Source organism: Uloborus diversus, chromosome 8, assembly GCF_026930045.1.
Source record: "Uloborus diversus isolate 005 chromosome 8, Udiv.v.3.1, whole genome shotgun sequence".
NCBI lineage: Eukaryota > Metazoa > Arthropoda > Arachnida > Araneae > Uloboridae > Uloborus > Uloborus diversus.
The window spans coordinates 60,790,562-60,811,849 of NC_072738.1; the positions used below are offsets into that span (position 1 = coordinate 60,790,562).

The 21,288-nt window shown below is 32.4% G+C and overlaps 1 protein-coding gene across 5 annotated transcripts in view; it reads right to left on the reverse strand.

Annotated features, from left to right (window-relative positions):
• Positions 1 to 21,288, reverse strand: part of LOC129227425 (zinc finger CCCH domain-containing protein 18-like) — a 40,953-nt gene that overhangs the window by 10,660 nt on the left and 9,005 nt on the right. For 4 of the 5 annotated variants that reach the window (XM_054861983.1, XM_054861981.1, XM_054861982.1 and 1 more), the window contains exons 4-13: positions 20,847 to 21,095; positions 18,842 to 18,949; positions 17,197 to 17,360; positions 14,660 to 14,768; positions 13,133 to 13,191; positions 11,589 to 11,699; positions 10,380 to 10,526; positions 8,638 to 8,742; positions 8,469 to 8,528; positions 3,291 to 3,463 (exon numbers count right to left, since the gene is read on the reverse strand). In XM_054861983.1, the coding sequence (XP_054717958.1) occupies positions 3,291 to 3,463; positions 8,469 to 8,528; positions 8,638 to 8,742; positions 10,380 to 10,526; positions 11,589 to 11,699; positions 13,133 to 13,191; positions 14,660 to 14,768; positions 17,197 to 17,360; positions 18,842 to 18,949; positions 20,847 to 21,095 (1,285 nt within the window). The remainder of the gene's footprint in view (positions 1 to 3,290; positions 3,464 to 8,468; positions 8,529 to 8,637; positions 8,743 to 10,379; positions 10,527 to 11,588; positions 11,700 to 13,132; positions 13,192 to 14,659; positions 14,769 to 17,196; positions 17,361 to 18,841; positions 18,950 to 20,846; positions 21,096 to 21,288) is intronic. The other variant, XM_054861980.1, reaches the window with a different exon arrangement.

Below are 21,288 nucleotides of genomic sequence, written 5' to 3' on the forward strand. Positions count from 1 at the left end.
GACATGAATCCTTTGCCATGGGCCATTCGGCCATTCCCACGGATGTCGCTTGATTCTTGATGGGTCATTTCTAGTTGACAAGCAAGCAGCACAATTTTGGACAAAACTAGTTATGCTCGAATCTATACCCTGCCAATAGCAGTAACTTCTTGCGAGGGCTTTCATTTTAACAATTCCGTGGTGTCCTACATGGAGCTCCTCCAAGACAGCTTTATGGTACTTCTGGGGAACGCAAACTCGATGACCATACATAATGCATCCTTGTTGCAAAGAAAATTCGGATTCTTTACCTTTCCAGGGTAAGGGCAGCTCAGTTCCAGTTCGTAAACTTTCATAAAGTTCAAACAGTTTGCTGTCAACTTTGGTCGCTTTAGCAATTTCACTTGCCGTAATCGGAAGCACTTCAACTTGTAAAATGTTAGCTGCATCTGCATCTGTAATATGCTCTACCTTCCCGGTTGACAATGGCAATCTTGACAGAGCATCTGCGTTTCCGTGATCCTTAGTGTTTCGGTACCTAATAGTATAACTGAAAGCTTGTAAAAACAGTGCATAGTGAACCATTCTTGTAGCAGAAAGACATGGTAAACTTTTACTAGGAGCAAAAATTGATACTAGGGGCTTGTGATCAGTGACTAAGTGAAAATGGCGTCCAAACAGGTACTGGTAATATTTCTTTACTGCCCAAACAATACTTAGAGCCTCCTTGTCAATTTGAGAATAATTGCGCTCTGTTGCTGTCAGGAATCTCGAAGCAAACATAATCGGCTTCTCCGAACCGTCTTCAGTAATATGGCTCAACACAGCTCCAATTCCCACTGGTGATGCGTCTGTTTGCAGTACAATGGGTAGCTTCGGATTGTAATGGCATAATACTCTTTCTGATGATATTTCTTTTTTTAGCTTCAGAAAAGTATTCTGACATTCTGTGGTCCAGCAAAATGTCGTTCCTTTCTTAAGTAGCTTATTTAGTGGCGCTACACAAGTGGATAAATTTGGTATGAATTTTCCATAATAATTCACTAACCCTAGAAAACTCTTCAACTCGGAAACGTTCTCCGGAACAGGCGCTTTCAAAATTGCTTCAGTTTTTTCTTGAGTTTGTGCAGTCCAAATTTGTCGATTTTGTGACCACAAAAGTTTACGGAATCTTTGAAAAATTCACTTTTACTCTTGTTAACTTTAAGTCCATGTTCAGAAAGTCTTTCTAATACTTGTTCTAATCTGCTTAGATGTTCTTGATCGTTACGGCCCGTTACGGTGATATCATCCAGAAATACATGTACTCCTGGGATTCCGGATAACACTTGTTCAATACTACGTTGCCAAACAGCAGGGGCTAAGGCGATTCCATAGTTCATTCGTTTGTATCTGAATAAACCTTTATGTGTATTTATAGTAAGTAAATGACGATCCTTTTCATCAACCATCATTTGTAAATATGCCTCGGTTAAATCTATTTTAGTAAAAGTCTCTCCGCCAGCCAAATTCGCAAAAATGTCCTCGATTCTAGGTAAGGGATATTGCTCAATATTAAGTCCAGGATTTATTGTCACTTTATAGTCTCCACAAATTCGCAATTTACCATTTTGCTTTACAACAGGTACTATTGGTGTTGCCCAATCACTATATTTAACTGGTTCAATGATATCTTCTGATACTAATCTAACGAGTTCCGCTTCGATTCGTTCCTTTAAAGCAAATGGTACTGGTCGAGGCTTGAAAAATACTGGCTTGAAACCAGGTTTCATTTGTAGACGACAGCTAAAGTTTTCTAATTTTCCTATCCCTGGAGTAAATATTTTCTCATGTTTTTGTAACAATTCTACTAGTTTATTGCTACGGGAGTCGGATTTGAAAGCACAAACAGTCTTAATTTCTTTCCAGTCAAGAGAGAAACTTCTTAACCATTCTCTTCCAAATACTGCACTCACTTTTTCATTCACTAAATAAATCTTCTTGTTGCTACTTTGATTCTTATACCGAACTTTGACATGTGCTTCTCCAACGGGTATGATCACAGAGTTGTCAAAATTACGGAGTATCATATTCGTCGGTTTAATCACTACCAATGGACACAGTTTCTTAAAATCAGTTACATTCATGCATGTGACTGCGGCTCCAGTATCTAATTCAATGTCACACTTTTGGTCTTCAATAAAAACTTCCAAATATATTTTATCTCTTGCTTGTGTAGCAGATTTTACATTAAGAACAGGGGCACTGTCAGAACACGATTCAATTTGTTTCACAGTTTCAGTTTTATTTCTTTTTGAGCGACAGACCTTCGCCAAATGTCCTTTCTTTTGGCAAATTCGGCATTCTGTGTCTTTGTGTTTACATACATGGGCTAAATGAAGCGTACTATCACACCTATAACATTTGCGAGATGATTTTGCTGCTTTTCTTTGAAATTCTGGCTTTTTAAATTTATTCGAAACAGTTTTAGCAACTTTATCTTCCGAACTATACAGTTTATTAATATATACCATTTTATTTTGAATTTCATGCACATCACGTTGTGCCGATTCCATAGCAAAAGCAATTTCTTTCGCCTTGGCGTAATTCAAATTATCTTGCGCCAACAACTTCTTCTGGATGTTTTCATTTCTTAAACCCATGACTAATTTATCTCTTAGCATTGTACTTAAATTGTCGCCAAAATTACAGTTCATCGACAATTTTTGTAATTCAGCGCAATATGTAGTAATATTCTCACCTTCTAATTGATTACGCTTGTAAAATCTGAAGCGTTCCGTCATCTCCAACGGTTTTGGATTCAAATGTTCAGTTAATAGTGTTACAATGTCATCATACTCCAGATCAGAAGGAATTTTTGGCGTAGCCAAATTCTTCAATAATTTGTAAGTAGTGGCTCCCATTAAACTTAAAATGGCTGGTACCTTCTTAGTTTCTTCAATCTCATTCACTAAGAAGTAAGACTCAAGTCGTTCTACGTAACTTGGCCAATCTTCCACTGCAACATCAAATGACTCAAAATTAATGCTGGAAGATCCCATCATCTTCGTCGCCAACTTATTGTCGTGTTTAGCAATAACTATAAGGATACGATTCACACACGACAAACATTTATTTTACAATTCTACAACATGAACACTACAGATACATCATCTATCATTTTGCGAATAAGAATGGAACTCAAACGGAAACCATGGCAACCACAACTTAACACAGCTTGGTAAAATATTAATAAATAGTTGTTGCCAGGTTCAAGACACAACAACATATATTTCTACAACAAAACATGAGAATTTTAAATTGAGACTTACTTCTTCTGAGAATAGACGGATGAGCATTACGAATTCCTATTGATTCAGAAGCTGAAGATGAATGTGAGACACTACTCGAAGCAGAAGACACACTATCCATACTTAAACTTCGAGAATATGAACGGGATCTTGAAACAGAAGGTGTCCTAGATAAAGACCTTGAAGAGCTTGATCTGGAAAATTGCGAAAGCAGACAGGTTTCAACTTAAGCATTAAATTTAATTTTTTATTATTATTTAGCTTCTAAAATTAACAGGATGAATTGTTGCATTAAAAGTTAACTATTTACAGCCTGCAACCTTGCAATACTGAATAAGTAGCTGCTGTACAACAATTGTGTACATCTTTATGTGGGTTGAGATTAAAATTTTAAGTTTTCTCCAAACATTATCAGTGGAGAGAATCCCAATTGTTTGGAAGGCCTTTAATATGGGATTTGAGAAACTTTAGCAGGTATTCTTTCATCTTGCCCAGAATTTTAGGCACTATGTGAGCATAACCTAAGAACACTTAATATCAACAGAGTTTGTAGTGGCACCCAAAAAATCAAAACACAATATTACAAAAATATCAGGAAACTTTTAATCTGTGTAATGTAAATATATATTGATGATAATATTGGGCTCCATATTATTTCCATATATCAATATAAAGTACATGTATGGCTTGGTACACTTTACTTGGCATCAGATGTTTTTATTCATTCATTTTTGTGACCTCTTAGAGTTTGGGACAGAAAGTGAAACAAGAAGGTACTAAGATGATAAATTGCTGGAACAAGTGTGCCAATCTTTTTTGCTGGGTGTAAGTACCCAACTAGTGAACATTTCAGTATATGTTTATGGGTTGTATGTTGTCCTTTTTAAGAGCAATAACTTACACGCGAATGCTCTAGGAACATAAAAACATGTTCATAATTTTTGCCATATGATGCCAATATTTTTATTAAGAAATGCAACAGAACATAGCAACTAAAACTCAGCTATTTCATGCAACTTTCTTTTTATAGCCATTTGATAGCTGGAATTTAAAAGCATTTTCAAAACAAATATCCAAAATTAAAAACAAATATAATATAGTAACAAATCATTCAACTTATTAGGCTAACATTAAAGCTTAGAATAAATGCATGCATGAAAAGCAATGTTATTTAAAACCAAATCTTATTAAGAAAATGAAGAAACATTATTTAGGCTAAGCACATCATTTAAGAAAATGAAAGATTAGAAAAGAAAAGCAATTTTTAAAGCAAAGAACAATGCTGTATTTAAAAGCGAAAAACAAATGTGTAAAAAGCAGAAATCGCACACACAGTCAATATCTTTTGTCAACATACATGACATGGTATTTTCTATACTTTTTAATTCCCCCTCTCCCCCCTAAAAATATCACCTCAATTTTTCCATTCAACTTATTTTCTTTTTCTTCTAACATTTTGATCCGGAAAGGCTTAGTTAAGATAGGAAAGTTTCAGGTTGTGCAATAATCTGAAAGGGCACATTTTCTCTATGCTTGCTCCCCCCCCCCCGCAGGCAATTCTTTTCTTGCATTCCCCCTCCCCTTTCCCAAAAATTCAAATCTGCAAATTGCAAGTAGCAAAATTGCAAATATTGCTGCTTGTACATTTTTTATGCTTTTATTCTGGAAAACAAAACTAGCCAATTTTTAATTCTCAACAACAAAATCTTTTTTTTGTATGATATTTATCACCGAAAACAGAAACCACATACAGTCAACTCTCGATAACTCGAAGTTCCAAGAGACCGGCTAAAACATTCGAGCTATGAAAAGTTTCCACAAGAGTTAAGAGTTTGGGATCCGATGAAAACTTTGAGATAAATTAACATTTGAGTTATAAACTTCAAGTAATCGAGATTCGACTATCACATACGTCATATAAAATAGCACAATTATCAGGGTTCGTACGGGTCATGGAAATCCTGGAAAGTCATGGAAAAAAAAAGGAAATTTCAGACCTGGAAAAGTCATGGAAAATTGAAATTTTCAGTCTAAGTCATGGAAATTTATTTTCAGTCATTTAAAAATGTTCTGGGAAAAAGTAACAGTAGCTAAAAAGAGCATTAGAAATCTTGAGTGACTTAGTATTGCATCATAAAAGCTATTCAAACTGGAAATTTGAACGATCTCAAAAAACATTGCATCCAAGTTTGTTTCCATCACTCCTAAATCTTTATTTTAAAATTTATCAGAGTTTATATCAATTTGTTGAAGGTTTTGGACAATCTTTTGTCATGCGATAGAATACAGAAATAGGGGAATTCTAATGCTCAAAAACAGTAGTGCCCAATATATGGCTCGCAAAACTAACCCATGCAACCCACTGGTACGTTCAGTGTCATTATTCAAACATGCCCTGGAATTTCTGAACCTATTAATTTATATGCATTTGAAAATGTACAAAAAAGTAAACAAGTACATTTAAATCAAAAGATGTTTTTACTATGAAATGTTTTTTTTAAAATAAATATCTGGTTTAGAAACATGAATTTACTAAAGAATGACTTTGTTTTAAAGAACCAAAAAATTGTCAAGTTGTCACTAAAAGGCAACTTTTTAAGTATATTTACTGAAACGTAGTAATGATTTGTTCAACTTTTTCCCCAATCATTATCATTCTGCCTGTTTATAAAAAAATAGTTGACATTTAAGCACTGTAGTTTTACTTAACTTAAACTTATATGATGAAAATAGGTAAGAATTATTCAGTTTTTTAGGTGTACACAGATATTTTTTCAATGAGGTAGTGGCATTCACATAGAAGCTAATGCTCATTTCCAAAAAAAATTTTAAAAAAAAATTGATAAATTTGATATTAAATAGTACTATTTGCTTCATGCAACAAGGTCATGAAAATTTTCATGAAGTCCTGGAAAAGTCATGGAATTTTTTCACCCAAATAGAGTATGAACCCTGAATTATTTACAAAAATGTCAATTAATAATTAGTTCCTAATGTTCACGTTAACATTTACAAAATCCAAAAGTGCTTCTTTAAAACTATATTTAGTTTATCTTTTGGTGAAAATTGCATTTTTTAAAAACCATTTTAATGAATGAAAAGTTACTCTAAATGGAGACTAATCAGTTTTAAACATTTTTGCAATACATTTTTAATTCTTAAAATAATCAGATCAAATAAAGATCTTGCATAACATTACTTAGAAATACGAAATCTTAGAATTGTTTGGTGCCAAATACGTTCATCAATATTGTAAAAAAAAAAGAATATACTTGTGCATAAGCTAAATATTTCCAGAACGATTTAACAAAGTAAAAATAAAAGCCCCTTAAAAACTGAACATTTTCCTAACCCCCCCCCCCATAAAAAAGGATACAAATAAATACTTAACCACTTTGATACAATTTAAAATAGTCTAACTGTCAATTAAAATTAAATAACGGTAAAATAGCAACTGCAGTTAACTTCTGATCATCCATGGGTTTCTTATTCATGGTCTTCCACTTTCAAAAAAAAAAAAATTCTGCAATGATGTAGATATTTCTATATTCTTTCTTCCTCTTTCCTCTCAGTGACATCAAACCTTTTAAAATCACCAAAATCTGACAATTTGAATCCTGATTTTTGGATCGCCACTACTGGTTGAAATCTGATTTTTAGATCTACTTGTATGTATTGATTTTTAGATCTATACTACTTACACATGTAAACGAGTAACCAGACCAGTTTTGTAAGAAAAAATTTCCCTCCCTTATATTTTTTGGAGTAACCTAGCTTCATCTATTTCGATTAATCTGCTTGCACCATTTGCTCATGTATGCATGTAATCTGTTTTCAGCTTTTTTTATAATTATTAACTACACTGCTATCATTTTTAGCAATAGTTTAAATATATGCAAGTTTTATTGAGTTTTTTTTTTTTTTTAAGCTATGTATAAAACTGTTTGTTTTTTACCTATTTTGTGGTTCATTTGCGATATTCACTTATCCACGGTTACCTACCACCCTATTCCGCGGATAATAGGGAGTTGATTGCGCATAAAAAGTGCAAGAACTGCCGAATTCATGAACTTTTCGCATAGTTCATCATTGAAGTAGGCACAAAATTTTATAATAAGAAATGTAATAAAGTTATTAAAACATTTAAAATCAAAATTCTATTGATATTAATTTGATATAGAAACAACAATACAACCGCCCCCTTTCATACAATATAAAAATTGCACCTTTTTAATCATTCAGAACATGTGTTTACTGAATTTCATGCTTCTTCATTTTATAATGTTTGTTTCAGAAAAAAAAAAAAAGTAGGAAAATGATCTCAAATTTTTTTTCTCCTGAATTAGGAGTTGACTCATAAGTGAGTATATACAGAATAAGTGTTTTGGTTTTATTTCTCAGCAAACTTTATCAAGTAAAATCTTTCTTATCTCAAATTTTCAAGATGTAACTCAGAAAAAAGCATCAATTACAAAGTCATTTTCCCAAAGTAGAACTTTGTATAATGAAAAATCCTCAACTTACTGTGTTTCATTATTAACACTTTGTTGCAGCATAAAAATCTCTTCGGCATATGCTAGTGGCTACCCATTTTTGAACAAACTACAATATTTAAGTCATTTCCTCTTTAGGTGCTGTTGTTAAATTATTATTGTTCACAAAAACAATGGCCCTTTTAAGCAATAAACTACATATTAAACAATTATAGTTTATAATACATTTAAACATATAGTGCTCTATAAAATATTTTCTTCTCTGAAGAGGAACCAAATAAAATTTACATAACTTTCTAGATTCACTACTAAGTAGTGCCTTTATTCTCTTTTCAGCACAAATTCTGAAATTTTTTCCTTCCACTAGCTAAAACACCAACTGTTATAGGCATAACTGATGGTGCACGAAATCAAGAGAACTCATGAGTCATCTATAACAGACGCTACGAGAAAAATGAAAAAACTAATGAGGGGTATGCAATGTGTTTAGAATTAGAAGCTTTCCGATACATACACATCCACAGAAAAACTCATCCCTAAATCAAGACATTAAACTTGAAACATTTCACGTCTAAGCTACTCCCCCTACAATACAATGCAAAGTTTTGGACAGACAGAAAGGGAAAGCAGAGAAATTCCACCAGCATTTGTTTTTGGCAGTGAAGCAATGAGACCCAAGCCCTTGAGCGTCACATAGACCAATTACCTGAGACGGGATCGTGATCGACTTGAATGACTTCGTATATAACTTGCATATCTTGAGTTTCTACACAAAGGCATTTTTCAGTTAAACATAATACCAATCTGAGCATAAAATTATAAAACTTGAGTTCCAGTATCATAATATTTTAAACTGCAAGGCGCATTGAACTTACCTAGGGCCTGACTTCTTTTTAACAGTGCTAAATCTGTTGGAACCTCCTTTGGGGGAGAGATTTTCAGCTGGGGGTGAAACCTTCCTTTTTTGTAAAACAGATGGGCTGGAAAAAGGTGGAAGAACAGTTCAATTAGAGTAGTAAAATTTGTGCATTATTAGCATTATAGTTAATCTTTATGTGATGATTAATTTTCCAAATTAAAAACTGGACTCCCCCCCCCTTCATAAGACATCTTAATTTTCCTGTAGCAATGAATTAGAAATATTCTTCTTCTTCGGCAGAAACTACAAATACGTCCCTTATCTTGAAAGACAGAGCATAACAATTTGATGTTTCAGAAACATTCCAAGATGCACAAATGCATTTCAGATATGCTTAATTAAATATAATCTATCCACGCACTTTGAATTTTTAAAGATATGCTGAAGCAATTCACATAATTTTTAATGTAGCTATTTTAAAAATCTGCCTCACTGAAAAGTTCAGTTAACTTTGCTTATCAAAAATTATTACAAAACAGAAAAATTTCTTGATTTCCAGTTTTTAGCCAGAATTTGTTTATTTCATAGTGATGAGCAATAAATTTGAGTTCATACTCAAACTTTAAAAAGAAAAAGGGCATTAAACCTCAAATTTGGCAAAATGTATTTTTTCTTAAGTTAAGTAAAGTTTGAAGGACATATGTGGCAGTGAGAAACAAAGGCATGTAAGTGGATGCTTTTAAGTTTCAAGTTAATTGTACTTAAAAGTTCAGATTCATAGGCTTTCATTGACATTTTTTTCTAAATCTGCTGTATAGCAGTGCTTATCACGATCACTAGTACTTTCCTTTGCATCAAACCAAAAGGGAGTTTCTCCTATCATTTGTACTAGTTATCTAGAAATTTAAATTTTTTTTCTCACATCCCTTTGGTTCTCACTGTCAGTGGTATAGATGGGATTTCTTTTTTTAGGGGGGGGAGGGGTCCATTATACGTAAAGTTTTTAAAAAATAGGAAAATCCCTTAACAGATGTTCTCAAATCCTAGTTTGCTTAAAATTCTCTAATAAAGCAATAGTTCTAGTTTTGAAAATATTTTTATCCCAAAACACTTTCAGCAGAAGGACTCAGACCATGCTTTGACAAAGAAGTTACTTCTTACCAGGAAATAGTTAGCACATTTGCATTTTGTCGTAACATCAATTTTTTTGTGTAGTAATTATTATTATTATTATTATTTTTTTTTTTTGAGGGAAGGGGTTACAAAACGGGAAGGGGGGGGGCTGTATGTTCTCAAGTTTTTTTCTTAACATTACACAAGGAGTAGGAAATCAAAAATTTATTCTTTTGGAAAAATTAAGCCGGTAAAGCACAAAATGTTTTTCGTCGCCGTTGTAAAAAAAGGGATTGATCTGGTTTTTATACCAAATGACCATCAAAGTAATTTTTTTCATGGCAAATTTATGATATCTTGAGTGATTTCAGTACATTAAAACTTGGATAATCAATGTTTTGCTCATTTAGTGGGGTGATATCAAGATTCTTAAAATCTTGCACTTGACAAAAACATACTAAAAATCCCCATATTTGTTCTAAAACGCTTCTTCATTTATAGAATTACTGAATTCCAATGCTAATTTCCTTGAACATAACATTTTATAAAATCAAATAAATGGAAAGGCATAGTGGGTTTAATTCAGCTCTAAATACTGGTTTTGCTTATATGATTATTAAAAGAAAATCTACAGCTTTAACTTACCTCCTGGAGCTCCGAGAACTTGATGAGCTACGTGAATAACTATATGAAGATCTAGACGACCTGTCAGAATATGAGTAACTTGAAACTGATGAATATGAGCCAGACCTAGAGCGAGTTTGTCTACCCCCAGTTTTGGGTGTCTTTGATCTGAAAAAAGATGAGTTTGTGAAGATGAATTTCTAATGAGCATTAATTTAAATAGATATTAGGGACATTTTTTGCATAGCAATAATGCTTAGCCACAAATTTTTCAAAAATAAATAAGTTCTTTATTAGGTTATTATTCAAACTGTTACTCTCCTACAGGCTCAGCATGGGGCTTCTTCCTTTGTTAGTAAATATACAAGCCCTCTAACAAAGTTGAACTTAATAAATGCCAAATTAATAATAATAATATTAAATGAATAAATAATTTATTTATTTATCACTTAAAATTCCCATAGCAGGAGCAAAGAGATTGTATTTTTCATAAAAATAAGCAGAACATTTAAACAAAATCATATCAGAATTGCATTTTATTAAGGCTATGATGATCAATATTAACAATCATTGACATAATTCAGAGAAGTTTGGATTAAATTAAAAATGTTAAATAAAAAAACTAACTAAATTTAAGAGTTAAAAATGGTCCAAAAACTTGGAGTCAAAATGCCCTTCACAAAACTTATAAAAACATTCAGTAGAAAAATGAACAACATGCACAATTTTTTCAAAAGTACAGACAAATTATCAATATAAAAAAGTATCTATACAATTTTAATAAAATACTCCTTGATACTTATATGGCATTATAACTGTGGCAGTAATAAAAAAATTCCTATGAATTTTAAATTGTTAATGTATTTTCTAAATTAACAATCAGTTCGTTGTGGTGAATTATCATTTCTTCATTACATTTTAAATTATCATTTTTATCAGTTCCATTCTTCAAACTTTCCAAAATTACGGATTATAATTTTTTACCGTGCTCGACACAAAAGGGTTTGTAGCAACTTAAGTCATTTTAGTCAAATTATTTCAAAAAGCAGAAGAAAATCATACACAAGCAAAAAATAAGGAGAAAGCCTAAAAGAGAGGAACACTGCTGTGAAAAGCAGATTCAGCAAGTATGCTAATAATTATGATATCATTGCAATCAGGGGGGGGGGGGTGATTGCTAAACATTAAAACTAAAACTTTGCCGACTCTTTAGATTTCAACAATGTGTACCTCCTCCAAGGATCAACCCAATCATCAGCTCTAGTTCTATTGCCACTGTGTTGAACTTCAAATAGGCGATCATCTCTCCATCGTTCTTTATTTCTCCCATGCTTCGAGAACCTAAAGCAAAAGAAATTTGATGAAGACAATTCAGCTTCTAGAATGAACTATTTTTGAATAGTTACAATAAATTTGATAAATATAGAACGTAACAGCAAAGGCTCACACGTTCTAATTTTCAATCATGTTCATTTCTTGTATTTGTAGCGTTATGTATCAAAATTTCTCCGTCAAGTTCATAAGTAATTTTATTTTACCAATTCATCAGGATCAAATCCACTGATATAAAAAAATAATTTATTTTAATGCTTACAATACAATTATGAGTCATCTAATTGAAGAAATACCTCAAAATTTAAGATGCTTTCAGTTACACACCAGTTACTCTTCAGTCATGTTTCAAGGAAATATAAAAAGTAGAATTAACTTCAAAAAAACAGGAGAAAAAGCAGTATAACTTACATTATAAGCATTTTTTACTGTGTTTTTACAACTGAAAGCTATATATTTATATTAAAGGACATTTATTAGAAGAAAATAAATAAAACCAAAAGAAAATATCACAGATAAACACTTTAGACAAAGGAAATACAAAATTTTAACTTATTCTTTTTTTAAAAAAAAGAAAAAAAACCCTCTAAATTTACAATTATTAAAGATACTCCAAAATGCATCATTCTGCAAACAAATTATTAAAAAACAATTCAGGGTAAAAGTGAATAAATAGTTTTCTTATGAGCATATTCAAATTCTCAACAGCAAAAAGAAACAGTAAAATTATACTCAATAAATTTCTGCATAAAAAATTTAAAAACAAATCCGCATGAGTCTCAGATTGTTAAAGCATGATTTAAATTGACCATGTGATGAATAAATGTTTTTATTTAAAATGATTGTCACTGTAATGAAGCAGCACGTCTACCATGCTTTGTCATCATTATCTGCAGGGTGGATTATACCCGAGTCAATCAACAATCAGGAACATGTATTTTTGCAGCAAAAAGCAAATATCAATGGCTGCTTTTTTTCTCCAAAAATTGTAATTATAAACTCAGTTGTTTTTGTTTTATTTATTTGCTTATTTATTTATTTATTTTTTTTTTTTTGCGCTTTCTTCATCGTACATTTATTATTCATGTTAAGTCCTGTTGTGCAAAAATACAAAACATTTTCACTGAACTGATTATAGTATTTCCGCAGCTCTTAGAAAGTATTATGCATCAATGCATGTGTGTGCAGCCAAGTTTTTGAAAACAAACAATGTTTACCATATTTTAGCATTTTTGCGGTTTATCCGCAGCACTTGTGTCACCCAATTCTGTGGATTAATCGGAAGTTTACTGTATGATTGTTTTGACAGTCATTTTATCCATTTGAGTATCTTTGAAATAAAATTGTAATCCACACACACAAAGTACCACATTTATCTAAGCATGATTTCAGTATTTCATGACTAACAAAATTGAAAATAATTTGATTAGATAAACACATACTTATCTCTTTCTCTGTCAACTGAAACTCTTCTCCCTCTGGACCTTTCTCTGCGCTGATCCTAAGATAAAGAATAAAAAATCATAAAAATATCACAAACAAATAAAATATATTTGTAAGAAAGATGATTTAAAATAAAAGTTAATAGTCATGCCATAAAACTAAGTAAACAGCAGCATAACAGTACTCAGGAAATTCAATGATTTATTTTGCCACGAAATAAATAAAATGATGGATTGCAAATGAAAAAAAAAAAAAAAGAGAGGGGGACAGTTTTATCCAGATTTTTATTTTTTTTCTTGATTCAGAAATTTTTGTGAAACATTTCAAACTAACATTTTCTTTTAGCCAAATATAATTGACTTTGTAATATTTTTTTTCTTTTGCTATTCTGACTTCTGTCCAAAAAAAGAGCAACCTTAATTTTAGTTTGGAAAACTGCTATATCACCTACAATGTGTTCAATTATATTAAAAAGATGAAAAAAATCATTACACAACTTGTAAAGATATTGCTAAGTAAGTAACTAGTCAACAAAAACAAATTAAATAATGCTCTATGGCAGTAAATTTCATGTTAAACAGAAGGTCTCTCAAAAAGTCAATAATCCAACGTTATTAAGCACAAAACTTGCAAATGATTGCAGACACGTGTTTCAGTGTTACAAGGAACACCCTTTTCAATGCAAAGAAGTGTGAGCTTTTGGATGAAAAGTCATCCGAGAAAAGCCAAAAAGACTTTTCATCCAAAAGCTCACACTTCTTTGCATTGAAAAAGGTGTTCCTTATAACACCGAAACACGTGTCTGCAATCATTTGCAAGTTTTGTGCTTAATAACGTTGGATTACTGACTTTTTAATTCTCAGCACAAAGGTATTTATTCTTTATTTAGAAGGTCTCTCTTTCAAGTCAGATTTTTCCTGGGGGAAGATGGAGCAATTGGTGCAAAATATACACTTAAGCTTGATTGACTTTGTATTGTGCACAATTTGAGAAATTAATAGAAAAAGAACTAACCTGAAACATGTGCTAAAAGATGGCAGCACAGTTACGATACTCTTAAAACTACATAAGCACATTTTCCACTTAATATGAAAAAGGGATAAAAATTATTTGATATGCTATGAAAAAGCAACATTTATACAACGTTTGTATTAATCACTTAAAAATTCTTATTTCATGAGTTTAATTTTGTTTTAAGCGCAGCAATAAGTTTTTAATTTAAAAGTACAGATTTTTGTAAAAGTGCTAATTTTTTTAAATTATTTTTGTGACAGCGCCAATTAAAAAAATTATTTTTAAGCAAGGAGCAGATTTTACTGGCAGGACTTTTGTGAAGGTAAAAAAAAAGAATGAAAGCTTTTTACAATTGTTTCTTTATTATGTACTGAAGAACTTTGAAACAAGAGTCTGTAATGTACGTCTGAATCAGATTCCAATGGCCAAACATTTTCAAATTTCTTATGTTTCTATTCATGACACTGAATAATTGACGAATTATAATATTAAATATCAATATCTAAACATACTCCAATGTCATCTCTAGTCCACCTTATTTCAAAATTTTCATATCTGCCTCCCCTCCAATGTTCTCTAGCTGTTCTGTCTTCATTGTCAAATGGATCACTTTCATCATATCTAAATTAACAGTAAAGAATCAAAATAGTTTCTTTCACAATAAGTTTGTCACACAGTTATAAAAGATCTAAAACATTTAAATAACACTAATAAATAATAATAATTCAATTAAAATGTCTGTCATTATAATTAAAATATGTGTCTTTTCAGTAAGTTATTACCCTATATCCAGGGCTAAGGCAGAAATACATGAAATACACTGCCAGTTCAGTCATTCCATCCAAGGACTGCAGTTTTGTGCTTATTGCACTCATCAGCCCGGAATAGGAAGTGACTGAGCTGGAGGTAGAAAACCTCTTAAGGAAGAGAAGAGTGCCAAACAAACTGGCAGCTAATAGAGAATTAGCACTGACCAGACGAGTGGCCGAAGCAATGGTTCGGTTAACTTGAAGATTGAAGGCAAAGCATGTATTTTTTCAGTAAGTTGGAATGACTGAGTTATGGTGTATTTCATGTATGTAAGTGTCTGTGTGTGTATCTGTGTGTGTCTGCAACCCTGAACTGTTAATGCGTCCCAGGTTGCTACATGTACCGTTGGGTACAGGTTATCCAGAGAAAGCCATTCCTTCCTGTCTCAACTCTTTAAACCTTAAAGTCCTGGAAATATAAATGGGAAAACCATACCATGAAAATCCTTAAGTGTAATTCTAGTGGCACCAAATTTAGCAACTTTTATAAGGCTTAGTCGCAATATTTGGATTTTAATTAAAACAATGCAATTTTTTTTTTAATCCTATTTTTTAAAATCTTATTTCGACATACAACAATGAAGAAACAGAGAAAAAAAAGTAGCAAATTGTTAGAGAATTAATTTGAAAACAGAAGTTATTCTCCATTTTTACGGTTGAGATGGCCTTTCTTGCAATAAGGAAGCTGTTGAGTCAGAACTTCGTTGTCTGGCAGGTTCTCCGTGTGGTGACCGGAGCAGAATAGTCTTAACGTAGTGCATGTATGTCGTAAAAGGTGACTAAAATGGATAACCAATCTAAGGTATGAAGCACCATGTTGATGGATGGATGGATGGCATCTGGGTTGTATGATGTCTAAATGGCCCTTTCGAGGAACCGGGCGAAACCTCATTGTAATTTGCCTTACACTCGTACAGGTGGTTGTGTGGGTGTTGACTTTTTACCACCGCCCAGATCCCAGCTCCTTCGCAATTGGATGCTGGCTTAAAGGAGAGAACGAGCAACCTTGCTGCTGGAGGAGGTGAGGGTGCAGGTCTGCAACCCACGGTGTGGTGAGGGGGCATTCCTGCAACCCACCGACACTGCAGTAGGGGGTCAAGGGGTACTCATTTATGCACAAAACTGCAACCTATGCTGGCAGGAGAGGGGAGGCTGTTACAGAAGGCAAAAGCCACTGGGCTAGCCATTCCTGAGGAGGTAGGAGAAAACAAACGTCATCGGTCGGAGGTTTGAACTCTTTCCCCTGCACAAACTGCTGCATCTTTAAGAGTAAGGACTGGACAACCACAGTCTTATGCTCAAGCAGTGTGTATGTTTAAGATGACTGTTGTGAGAGAAATCTTCCCACCCGATAAGGTTATCTTGCGATGACATTGAACATATTCAGCTTGTCTTTCTAAGGAGGACAAACCTGATTCCCTCTCAGGATCAAGTGCCAGAAATGCAATAGGCTTCTGAACAAAAATAGCATTAAGAAGGCTTTTGCTCTTTTTACTGGACTTTACACCTTGTGGCGGCACCTTGAAATAATGGGTGTCAGTAATGATCCAATTTGCAGAGGTTACGTCTTTAAGGAGGAAACTATTACTCACACTCTGTGTGATTGTAAAGTGTTTTCTGATTATAGGTTTGAACACCTTGGTCATCATTTGCTTGAATCATGCATGATTTAGGACATTCCTATTAGGAGTTTGCTAAATTCTGCTTCAGCTACTGGTGTTTTAAGACTTCTGTTTGGGGACTAGGTTTCAGGGAACAAACAACAACAACAAAAAAAAATCATTATCAAGTTAAATTACACTATTGTTTGGAGCTAAGAGATTAGCTCATTCACAGGGGTTTCTGGTCATACAGCCCTGTGTTAGCTCATTTTATTGTTTTCTACTTTTCCTAATGTGTGCCCACAACTTTAAATCACTCTGTATGTCCTGAAAAATTCCTCTTTTTTTAATACCGAAAAAGCATGATTTTTTTCAAATTTTAAAATTTGAACAGTCAATAAAAATGTGGCTTGGTGACAAGAGTAAAACTAAATGCTTAAATACTAGGCCACAAAAAAAAAAAAAAAAAAAGCCATCCCACAAACAAAAATTTTCTCTTGTTACCATATTCAACTGCCCAAAAGGAGTTGGGACAAGCACAAAGACTTATAACAAATAAGTTATTAGCAACAAGTTGTGAAACAAAAAGTAGCAGGAATTTTTGAATTGAATAAGAGAAATACCGAAACCATTACTCACTTATATGAATGCATATCATTTTGCCTTTTGTATGGCTTGTCAAAGTATTCGTTTTCTTTGTCATAATCAGGAGAATTTTTCTCATTGATATCTATACTCAAATTAAGTCGTTTATCTTCAAAATCAGGCTCTTCTTCCTTTCTTTTATTTGCTTTTTTCACCAACTAAAATTTAAGAGCCGTCATTCAAAACTTCCACCAATTTTCAACATAGAAAATCATATTACTCAACAGTGAAAGATAAATATGGATCTTTATTTCAAACTTTAAAAAAAAGAGAGAGAGAGAGAAGAAAACCTCAAATATTTACAGATAGAAATTCTTCATTTCCAGTTTTCCCAGTTTAATACTTAGCTTCCAGAATTAATTTTACAAAGTTGTTTTAACAATTTATTATCATATTTTTTAAATGTACAACAATACTCAAAATATACTTACCCATTAACTTTTTTATGATCCACGATTGAGTTAACACAAACAAAAGCTAAATTACACCATCAGGAAAACATTTTGTTTACCTAGCAGGGTATGTTTCAGTTTGCTTTAAAGGGTCAATGCGGCAAAATACAAGAGTAGCTAACAATAAATACTCATTCTTACAGTAAATTATAAGGGTCCTTCATAAATATTAGGGGTCTGTCCACTGTTCAGACAGGGACCTGATTCTTTAAAACAGGGAAAATCTATTCATAATTATGTGAATCTGAAATTAGTATTACAACTATACTCTACAGTTGATTATTCTATGTTCCAAAAAATTATAGTTTTGCATTAATTTTTCTATTTTTTTATTCACACTAAATATTGTACGAATAAATCTGAGCACAAAAACTAAACCATAATACATAAAGCAATTTTTAAAAAAGCAATAAAAAAAGCACTTTTAAAATTAAACGATGATACTGCTAAAATTTTGTTAATTATTAACAAAAAAGGAGGGGGGAGATGACTATATTTTTGTGGAAATTGGGTGATCTTATCTTTCTTTTTTTGGATATACACCACAATAAGCACACAGTTTTTTTTTATCACACATATAGAAAAAAAAACTGGCTTTCATAAATAAAGGTCAAATCCAAGTGGGTAACATGCAAAACTGTATGCTGCTATTGTCCTCTTTCAGGAGAAGGAACTTCGTCCCGCGTTCTCAAATGCAGAGTTCCATTTTATGCAGAAGGGGGGGGGGGATTGGTAAACAATCCACTCGCTTCTAAATGAGACAACCAGACAACCTTAACCTGGGTGTGCATTTTAATGTGCAAAAAAGTCTTAGTGGCCTTTGCATCACTTGCTTCACTTGTCTGTTGTCAATTGAGTTATTCTTCCATTTTAAAAACTAATGCTTTTACAACTAAATGCTATGATCCGAATATACCCTATGCTGAAAACAACGAAATAGAATCATCGGATGCCACACGATGAAAGAGGATTCAAGTGCCTTCTCATGGAAAGCAGATAATACCTAATTCTTGAGAATGTCTGAAGTTCACAAAAAGTACCTGAACTGCATCTACGTAACTCAGAACTTTTGTTGTTAAAATTTAAACACATTAAAAAAATAAATTTAAAAAGTAAATTAAATTTTTAAAAAAGGCAGAAACAAGATAAAATACAAAAATAGAATGAACAAAAGATAAGGTGCTTACTTCTTTTGCCTGTCTTAGACCCCTTTCCCAAGCAGTTTCCACAGGACTAGGTTCTACAGGTGGAGGCATGGGTGGAGGAGGTCCTGGCAGAAAATCTGGTGCAGGGCGCTAGAAATGCAAAGAATCACTATTTTGAAAACTAATTAGAAATTATAAAAGCTTTATTAAAGAAGCAGGTATAATTCTTTTATAGATTTGAACTGATGACCTCAGACACAAAAAGCTTTATTTCTTTAAAATTATTACTTAGTATGTTCAATTACTTAAAAGTACTTCAATTCATTGCAATAACGTTTAAATGTCTTTTTACTTTTCAAAATGATTACTGCTAAGATTAAATAATAACTTGTGCGAGGTTAAAACTTTTCATAACTGACATTTTTACTTATTTAATTCTTTATTCTACGGTCCAATGATTTTTAATCAATTGTGACTATTATGCTGTGAATACTAAATTTTAATAAAACAGAACAAAATAAATCTGTTCATAACATTTGAATTAAAAGCTCAACAATTTCAGAAATTCGGTCTATATTTCCGAACAAAGCTTTCCATGAATTTTAATAGAAATTTTATTTACTCTGTAACAAAATGTAATGAATAGCTGAAATAGAAAAAAAATTGATCAAAAAACAGATGCAGAAAGTATACGTTCCTCTACTTGCACACAAAAAGTCGACTTATGAAATCTTGAACCATAGCTGTAAAAGGGCAGCATTTTTTAAACTCAATTGCTACTGGTTTTTCATGTTGTGCATTATTTTTTTTTAATAGCAGGGACAATATGAAACATTTTGAGCAAAAATGAAACCTAATTTTATTCCACATTTTGTTAGAAATGTACATTCTATATAAAAAAAAAATGATTTTTTGTTTTTTATTACGCATAACATCAATGCATAGCATCCCAAAATGCAGACTCATTGGCTCAGTTGGTTGGAGCAGTGTGCTAATAATGCTTAGGTTGTGAGTTCGAACCTCTATGAGCAGAAAAATATCATTTCAACAACTCATTTCTTTAGTAGAAGTTTGATCAAAATTTCCATGAATATATAATCTTGATTCATTGGGGGTAAGACTCTAAACCTTGTGTTATTGCATTAAAACCACTAAAAAAAACTTTTTTAAGAAGGTAAATTGCTGTATTCTCAAAGCCATAACTTGCATAATACATCATCAAACTTTCAAAAATAGGATACCATTTAATTGCTTTTGTCTTTCTTTGTCACTTCTAAAAGCTCATCTTCCAGTGAGATTTGAATTGCATGAGTTTAATACCATAAAACTTCTGGAAAGAGCTCCAGAATCAATCACAAGAAAATGTCTCCAGTGACCCAAGTTTGCTTAATAGCATGCCAAAATACAGTTGATTGTACGTTATCTGCAAGTCTCAGGAGTTCGGATTTTGAAAGAGGGGAAAATTTTACTTATTTACAATGCTAAATCTGCGTAAAACAAAATAAAGATGTCAAATTTTAAACTGCACGTAATCAAATTTGCGTTAAAGAAACTTGTATAAAATGAGGGTCTACTGTAGTTTTTGCAAATGTTTCTATTTTCAAAATTATTTTTGTGAAAATATTTTTAAATATTAGTTTTGTGAAGGTACCAAAGAAGGTTAGTAAAATCAGCCTGCATAGGATCCTGCTTACATGCTAAAAACTAGTTTATTCAGAGGAAAATACTGTAAATAAGTTATAACAATAAAGAAAAGTGAAATCTAAAATTTACTCCATTTAGTGCAAAAAAGAATTGCAATTTGTAATAGAAAAATTTGTTTTGCTGCAGTAGCTGACAGAAACTATACTATTAACTAAACCTTCAGTTATAAAGAGAGCAGTAATAATTTTTCCCCAAATAATTAGAATTTCTCATGTGTTTATAGTTTTAATGTATGTTAACTAATCCCATTATTTACAGGTAAAAACATTGTTGCAGCAAGAAGCTGACTTGGAATAAAAATAGTCTTTAATAAGAAAATATAGGGAAAAAAGTTATTACTTACATTGCCAGATCGTTGGGGAACTATTTGAATATTTGGTGAAACATTTGAAGCAACATATGGTGGATACCTAGCTGGTGGACCAAACATATTGTAGTTTCCTCTTTCACTCACACTTAAGTGCAAAAAACGACAACTGCTACCCCAAGTACATTGGCCTCGATTGAAAAATCGACAGACAGCTGCTTGACGAGTTTGCTGCTTTGGAGCCGGTGTAACATCTTTCACTTCCCCTTCTTCGAGATCATCATCCTGTAGATTTTTTTAAAAAATGATCATTTTGCAGTAAATCCTTGATTATCTGTAGTAATTGCGACTGCTACTTTTTGCCACCTCTACAACATTCATGAATACACAAGTTATTTCCCAGTGTCAGATGACTTTTCAGAAGTAAATAACAAAGTAGAAAATCAAGGGCATCTTGAAATTTTTCCAATGGATTAAC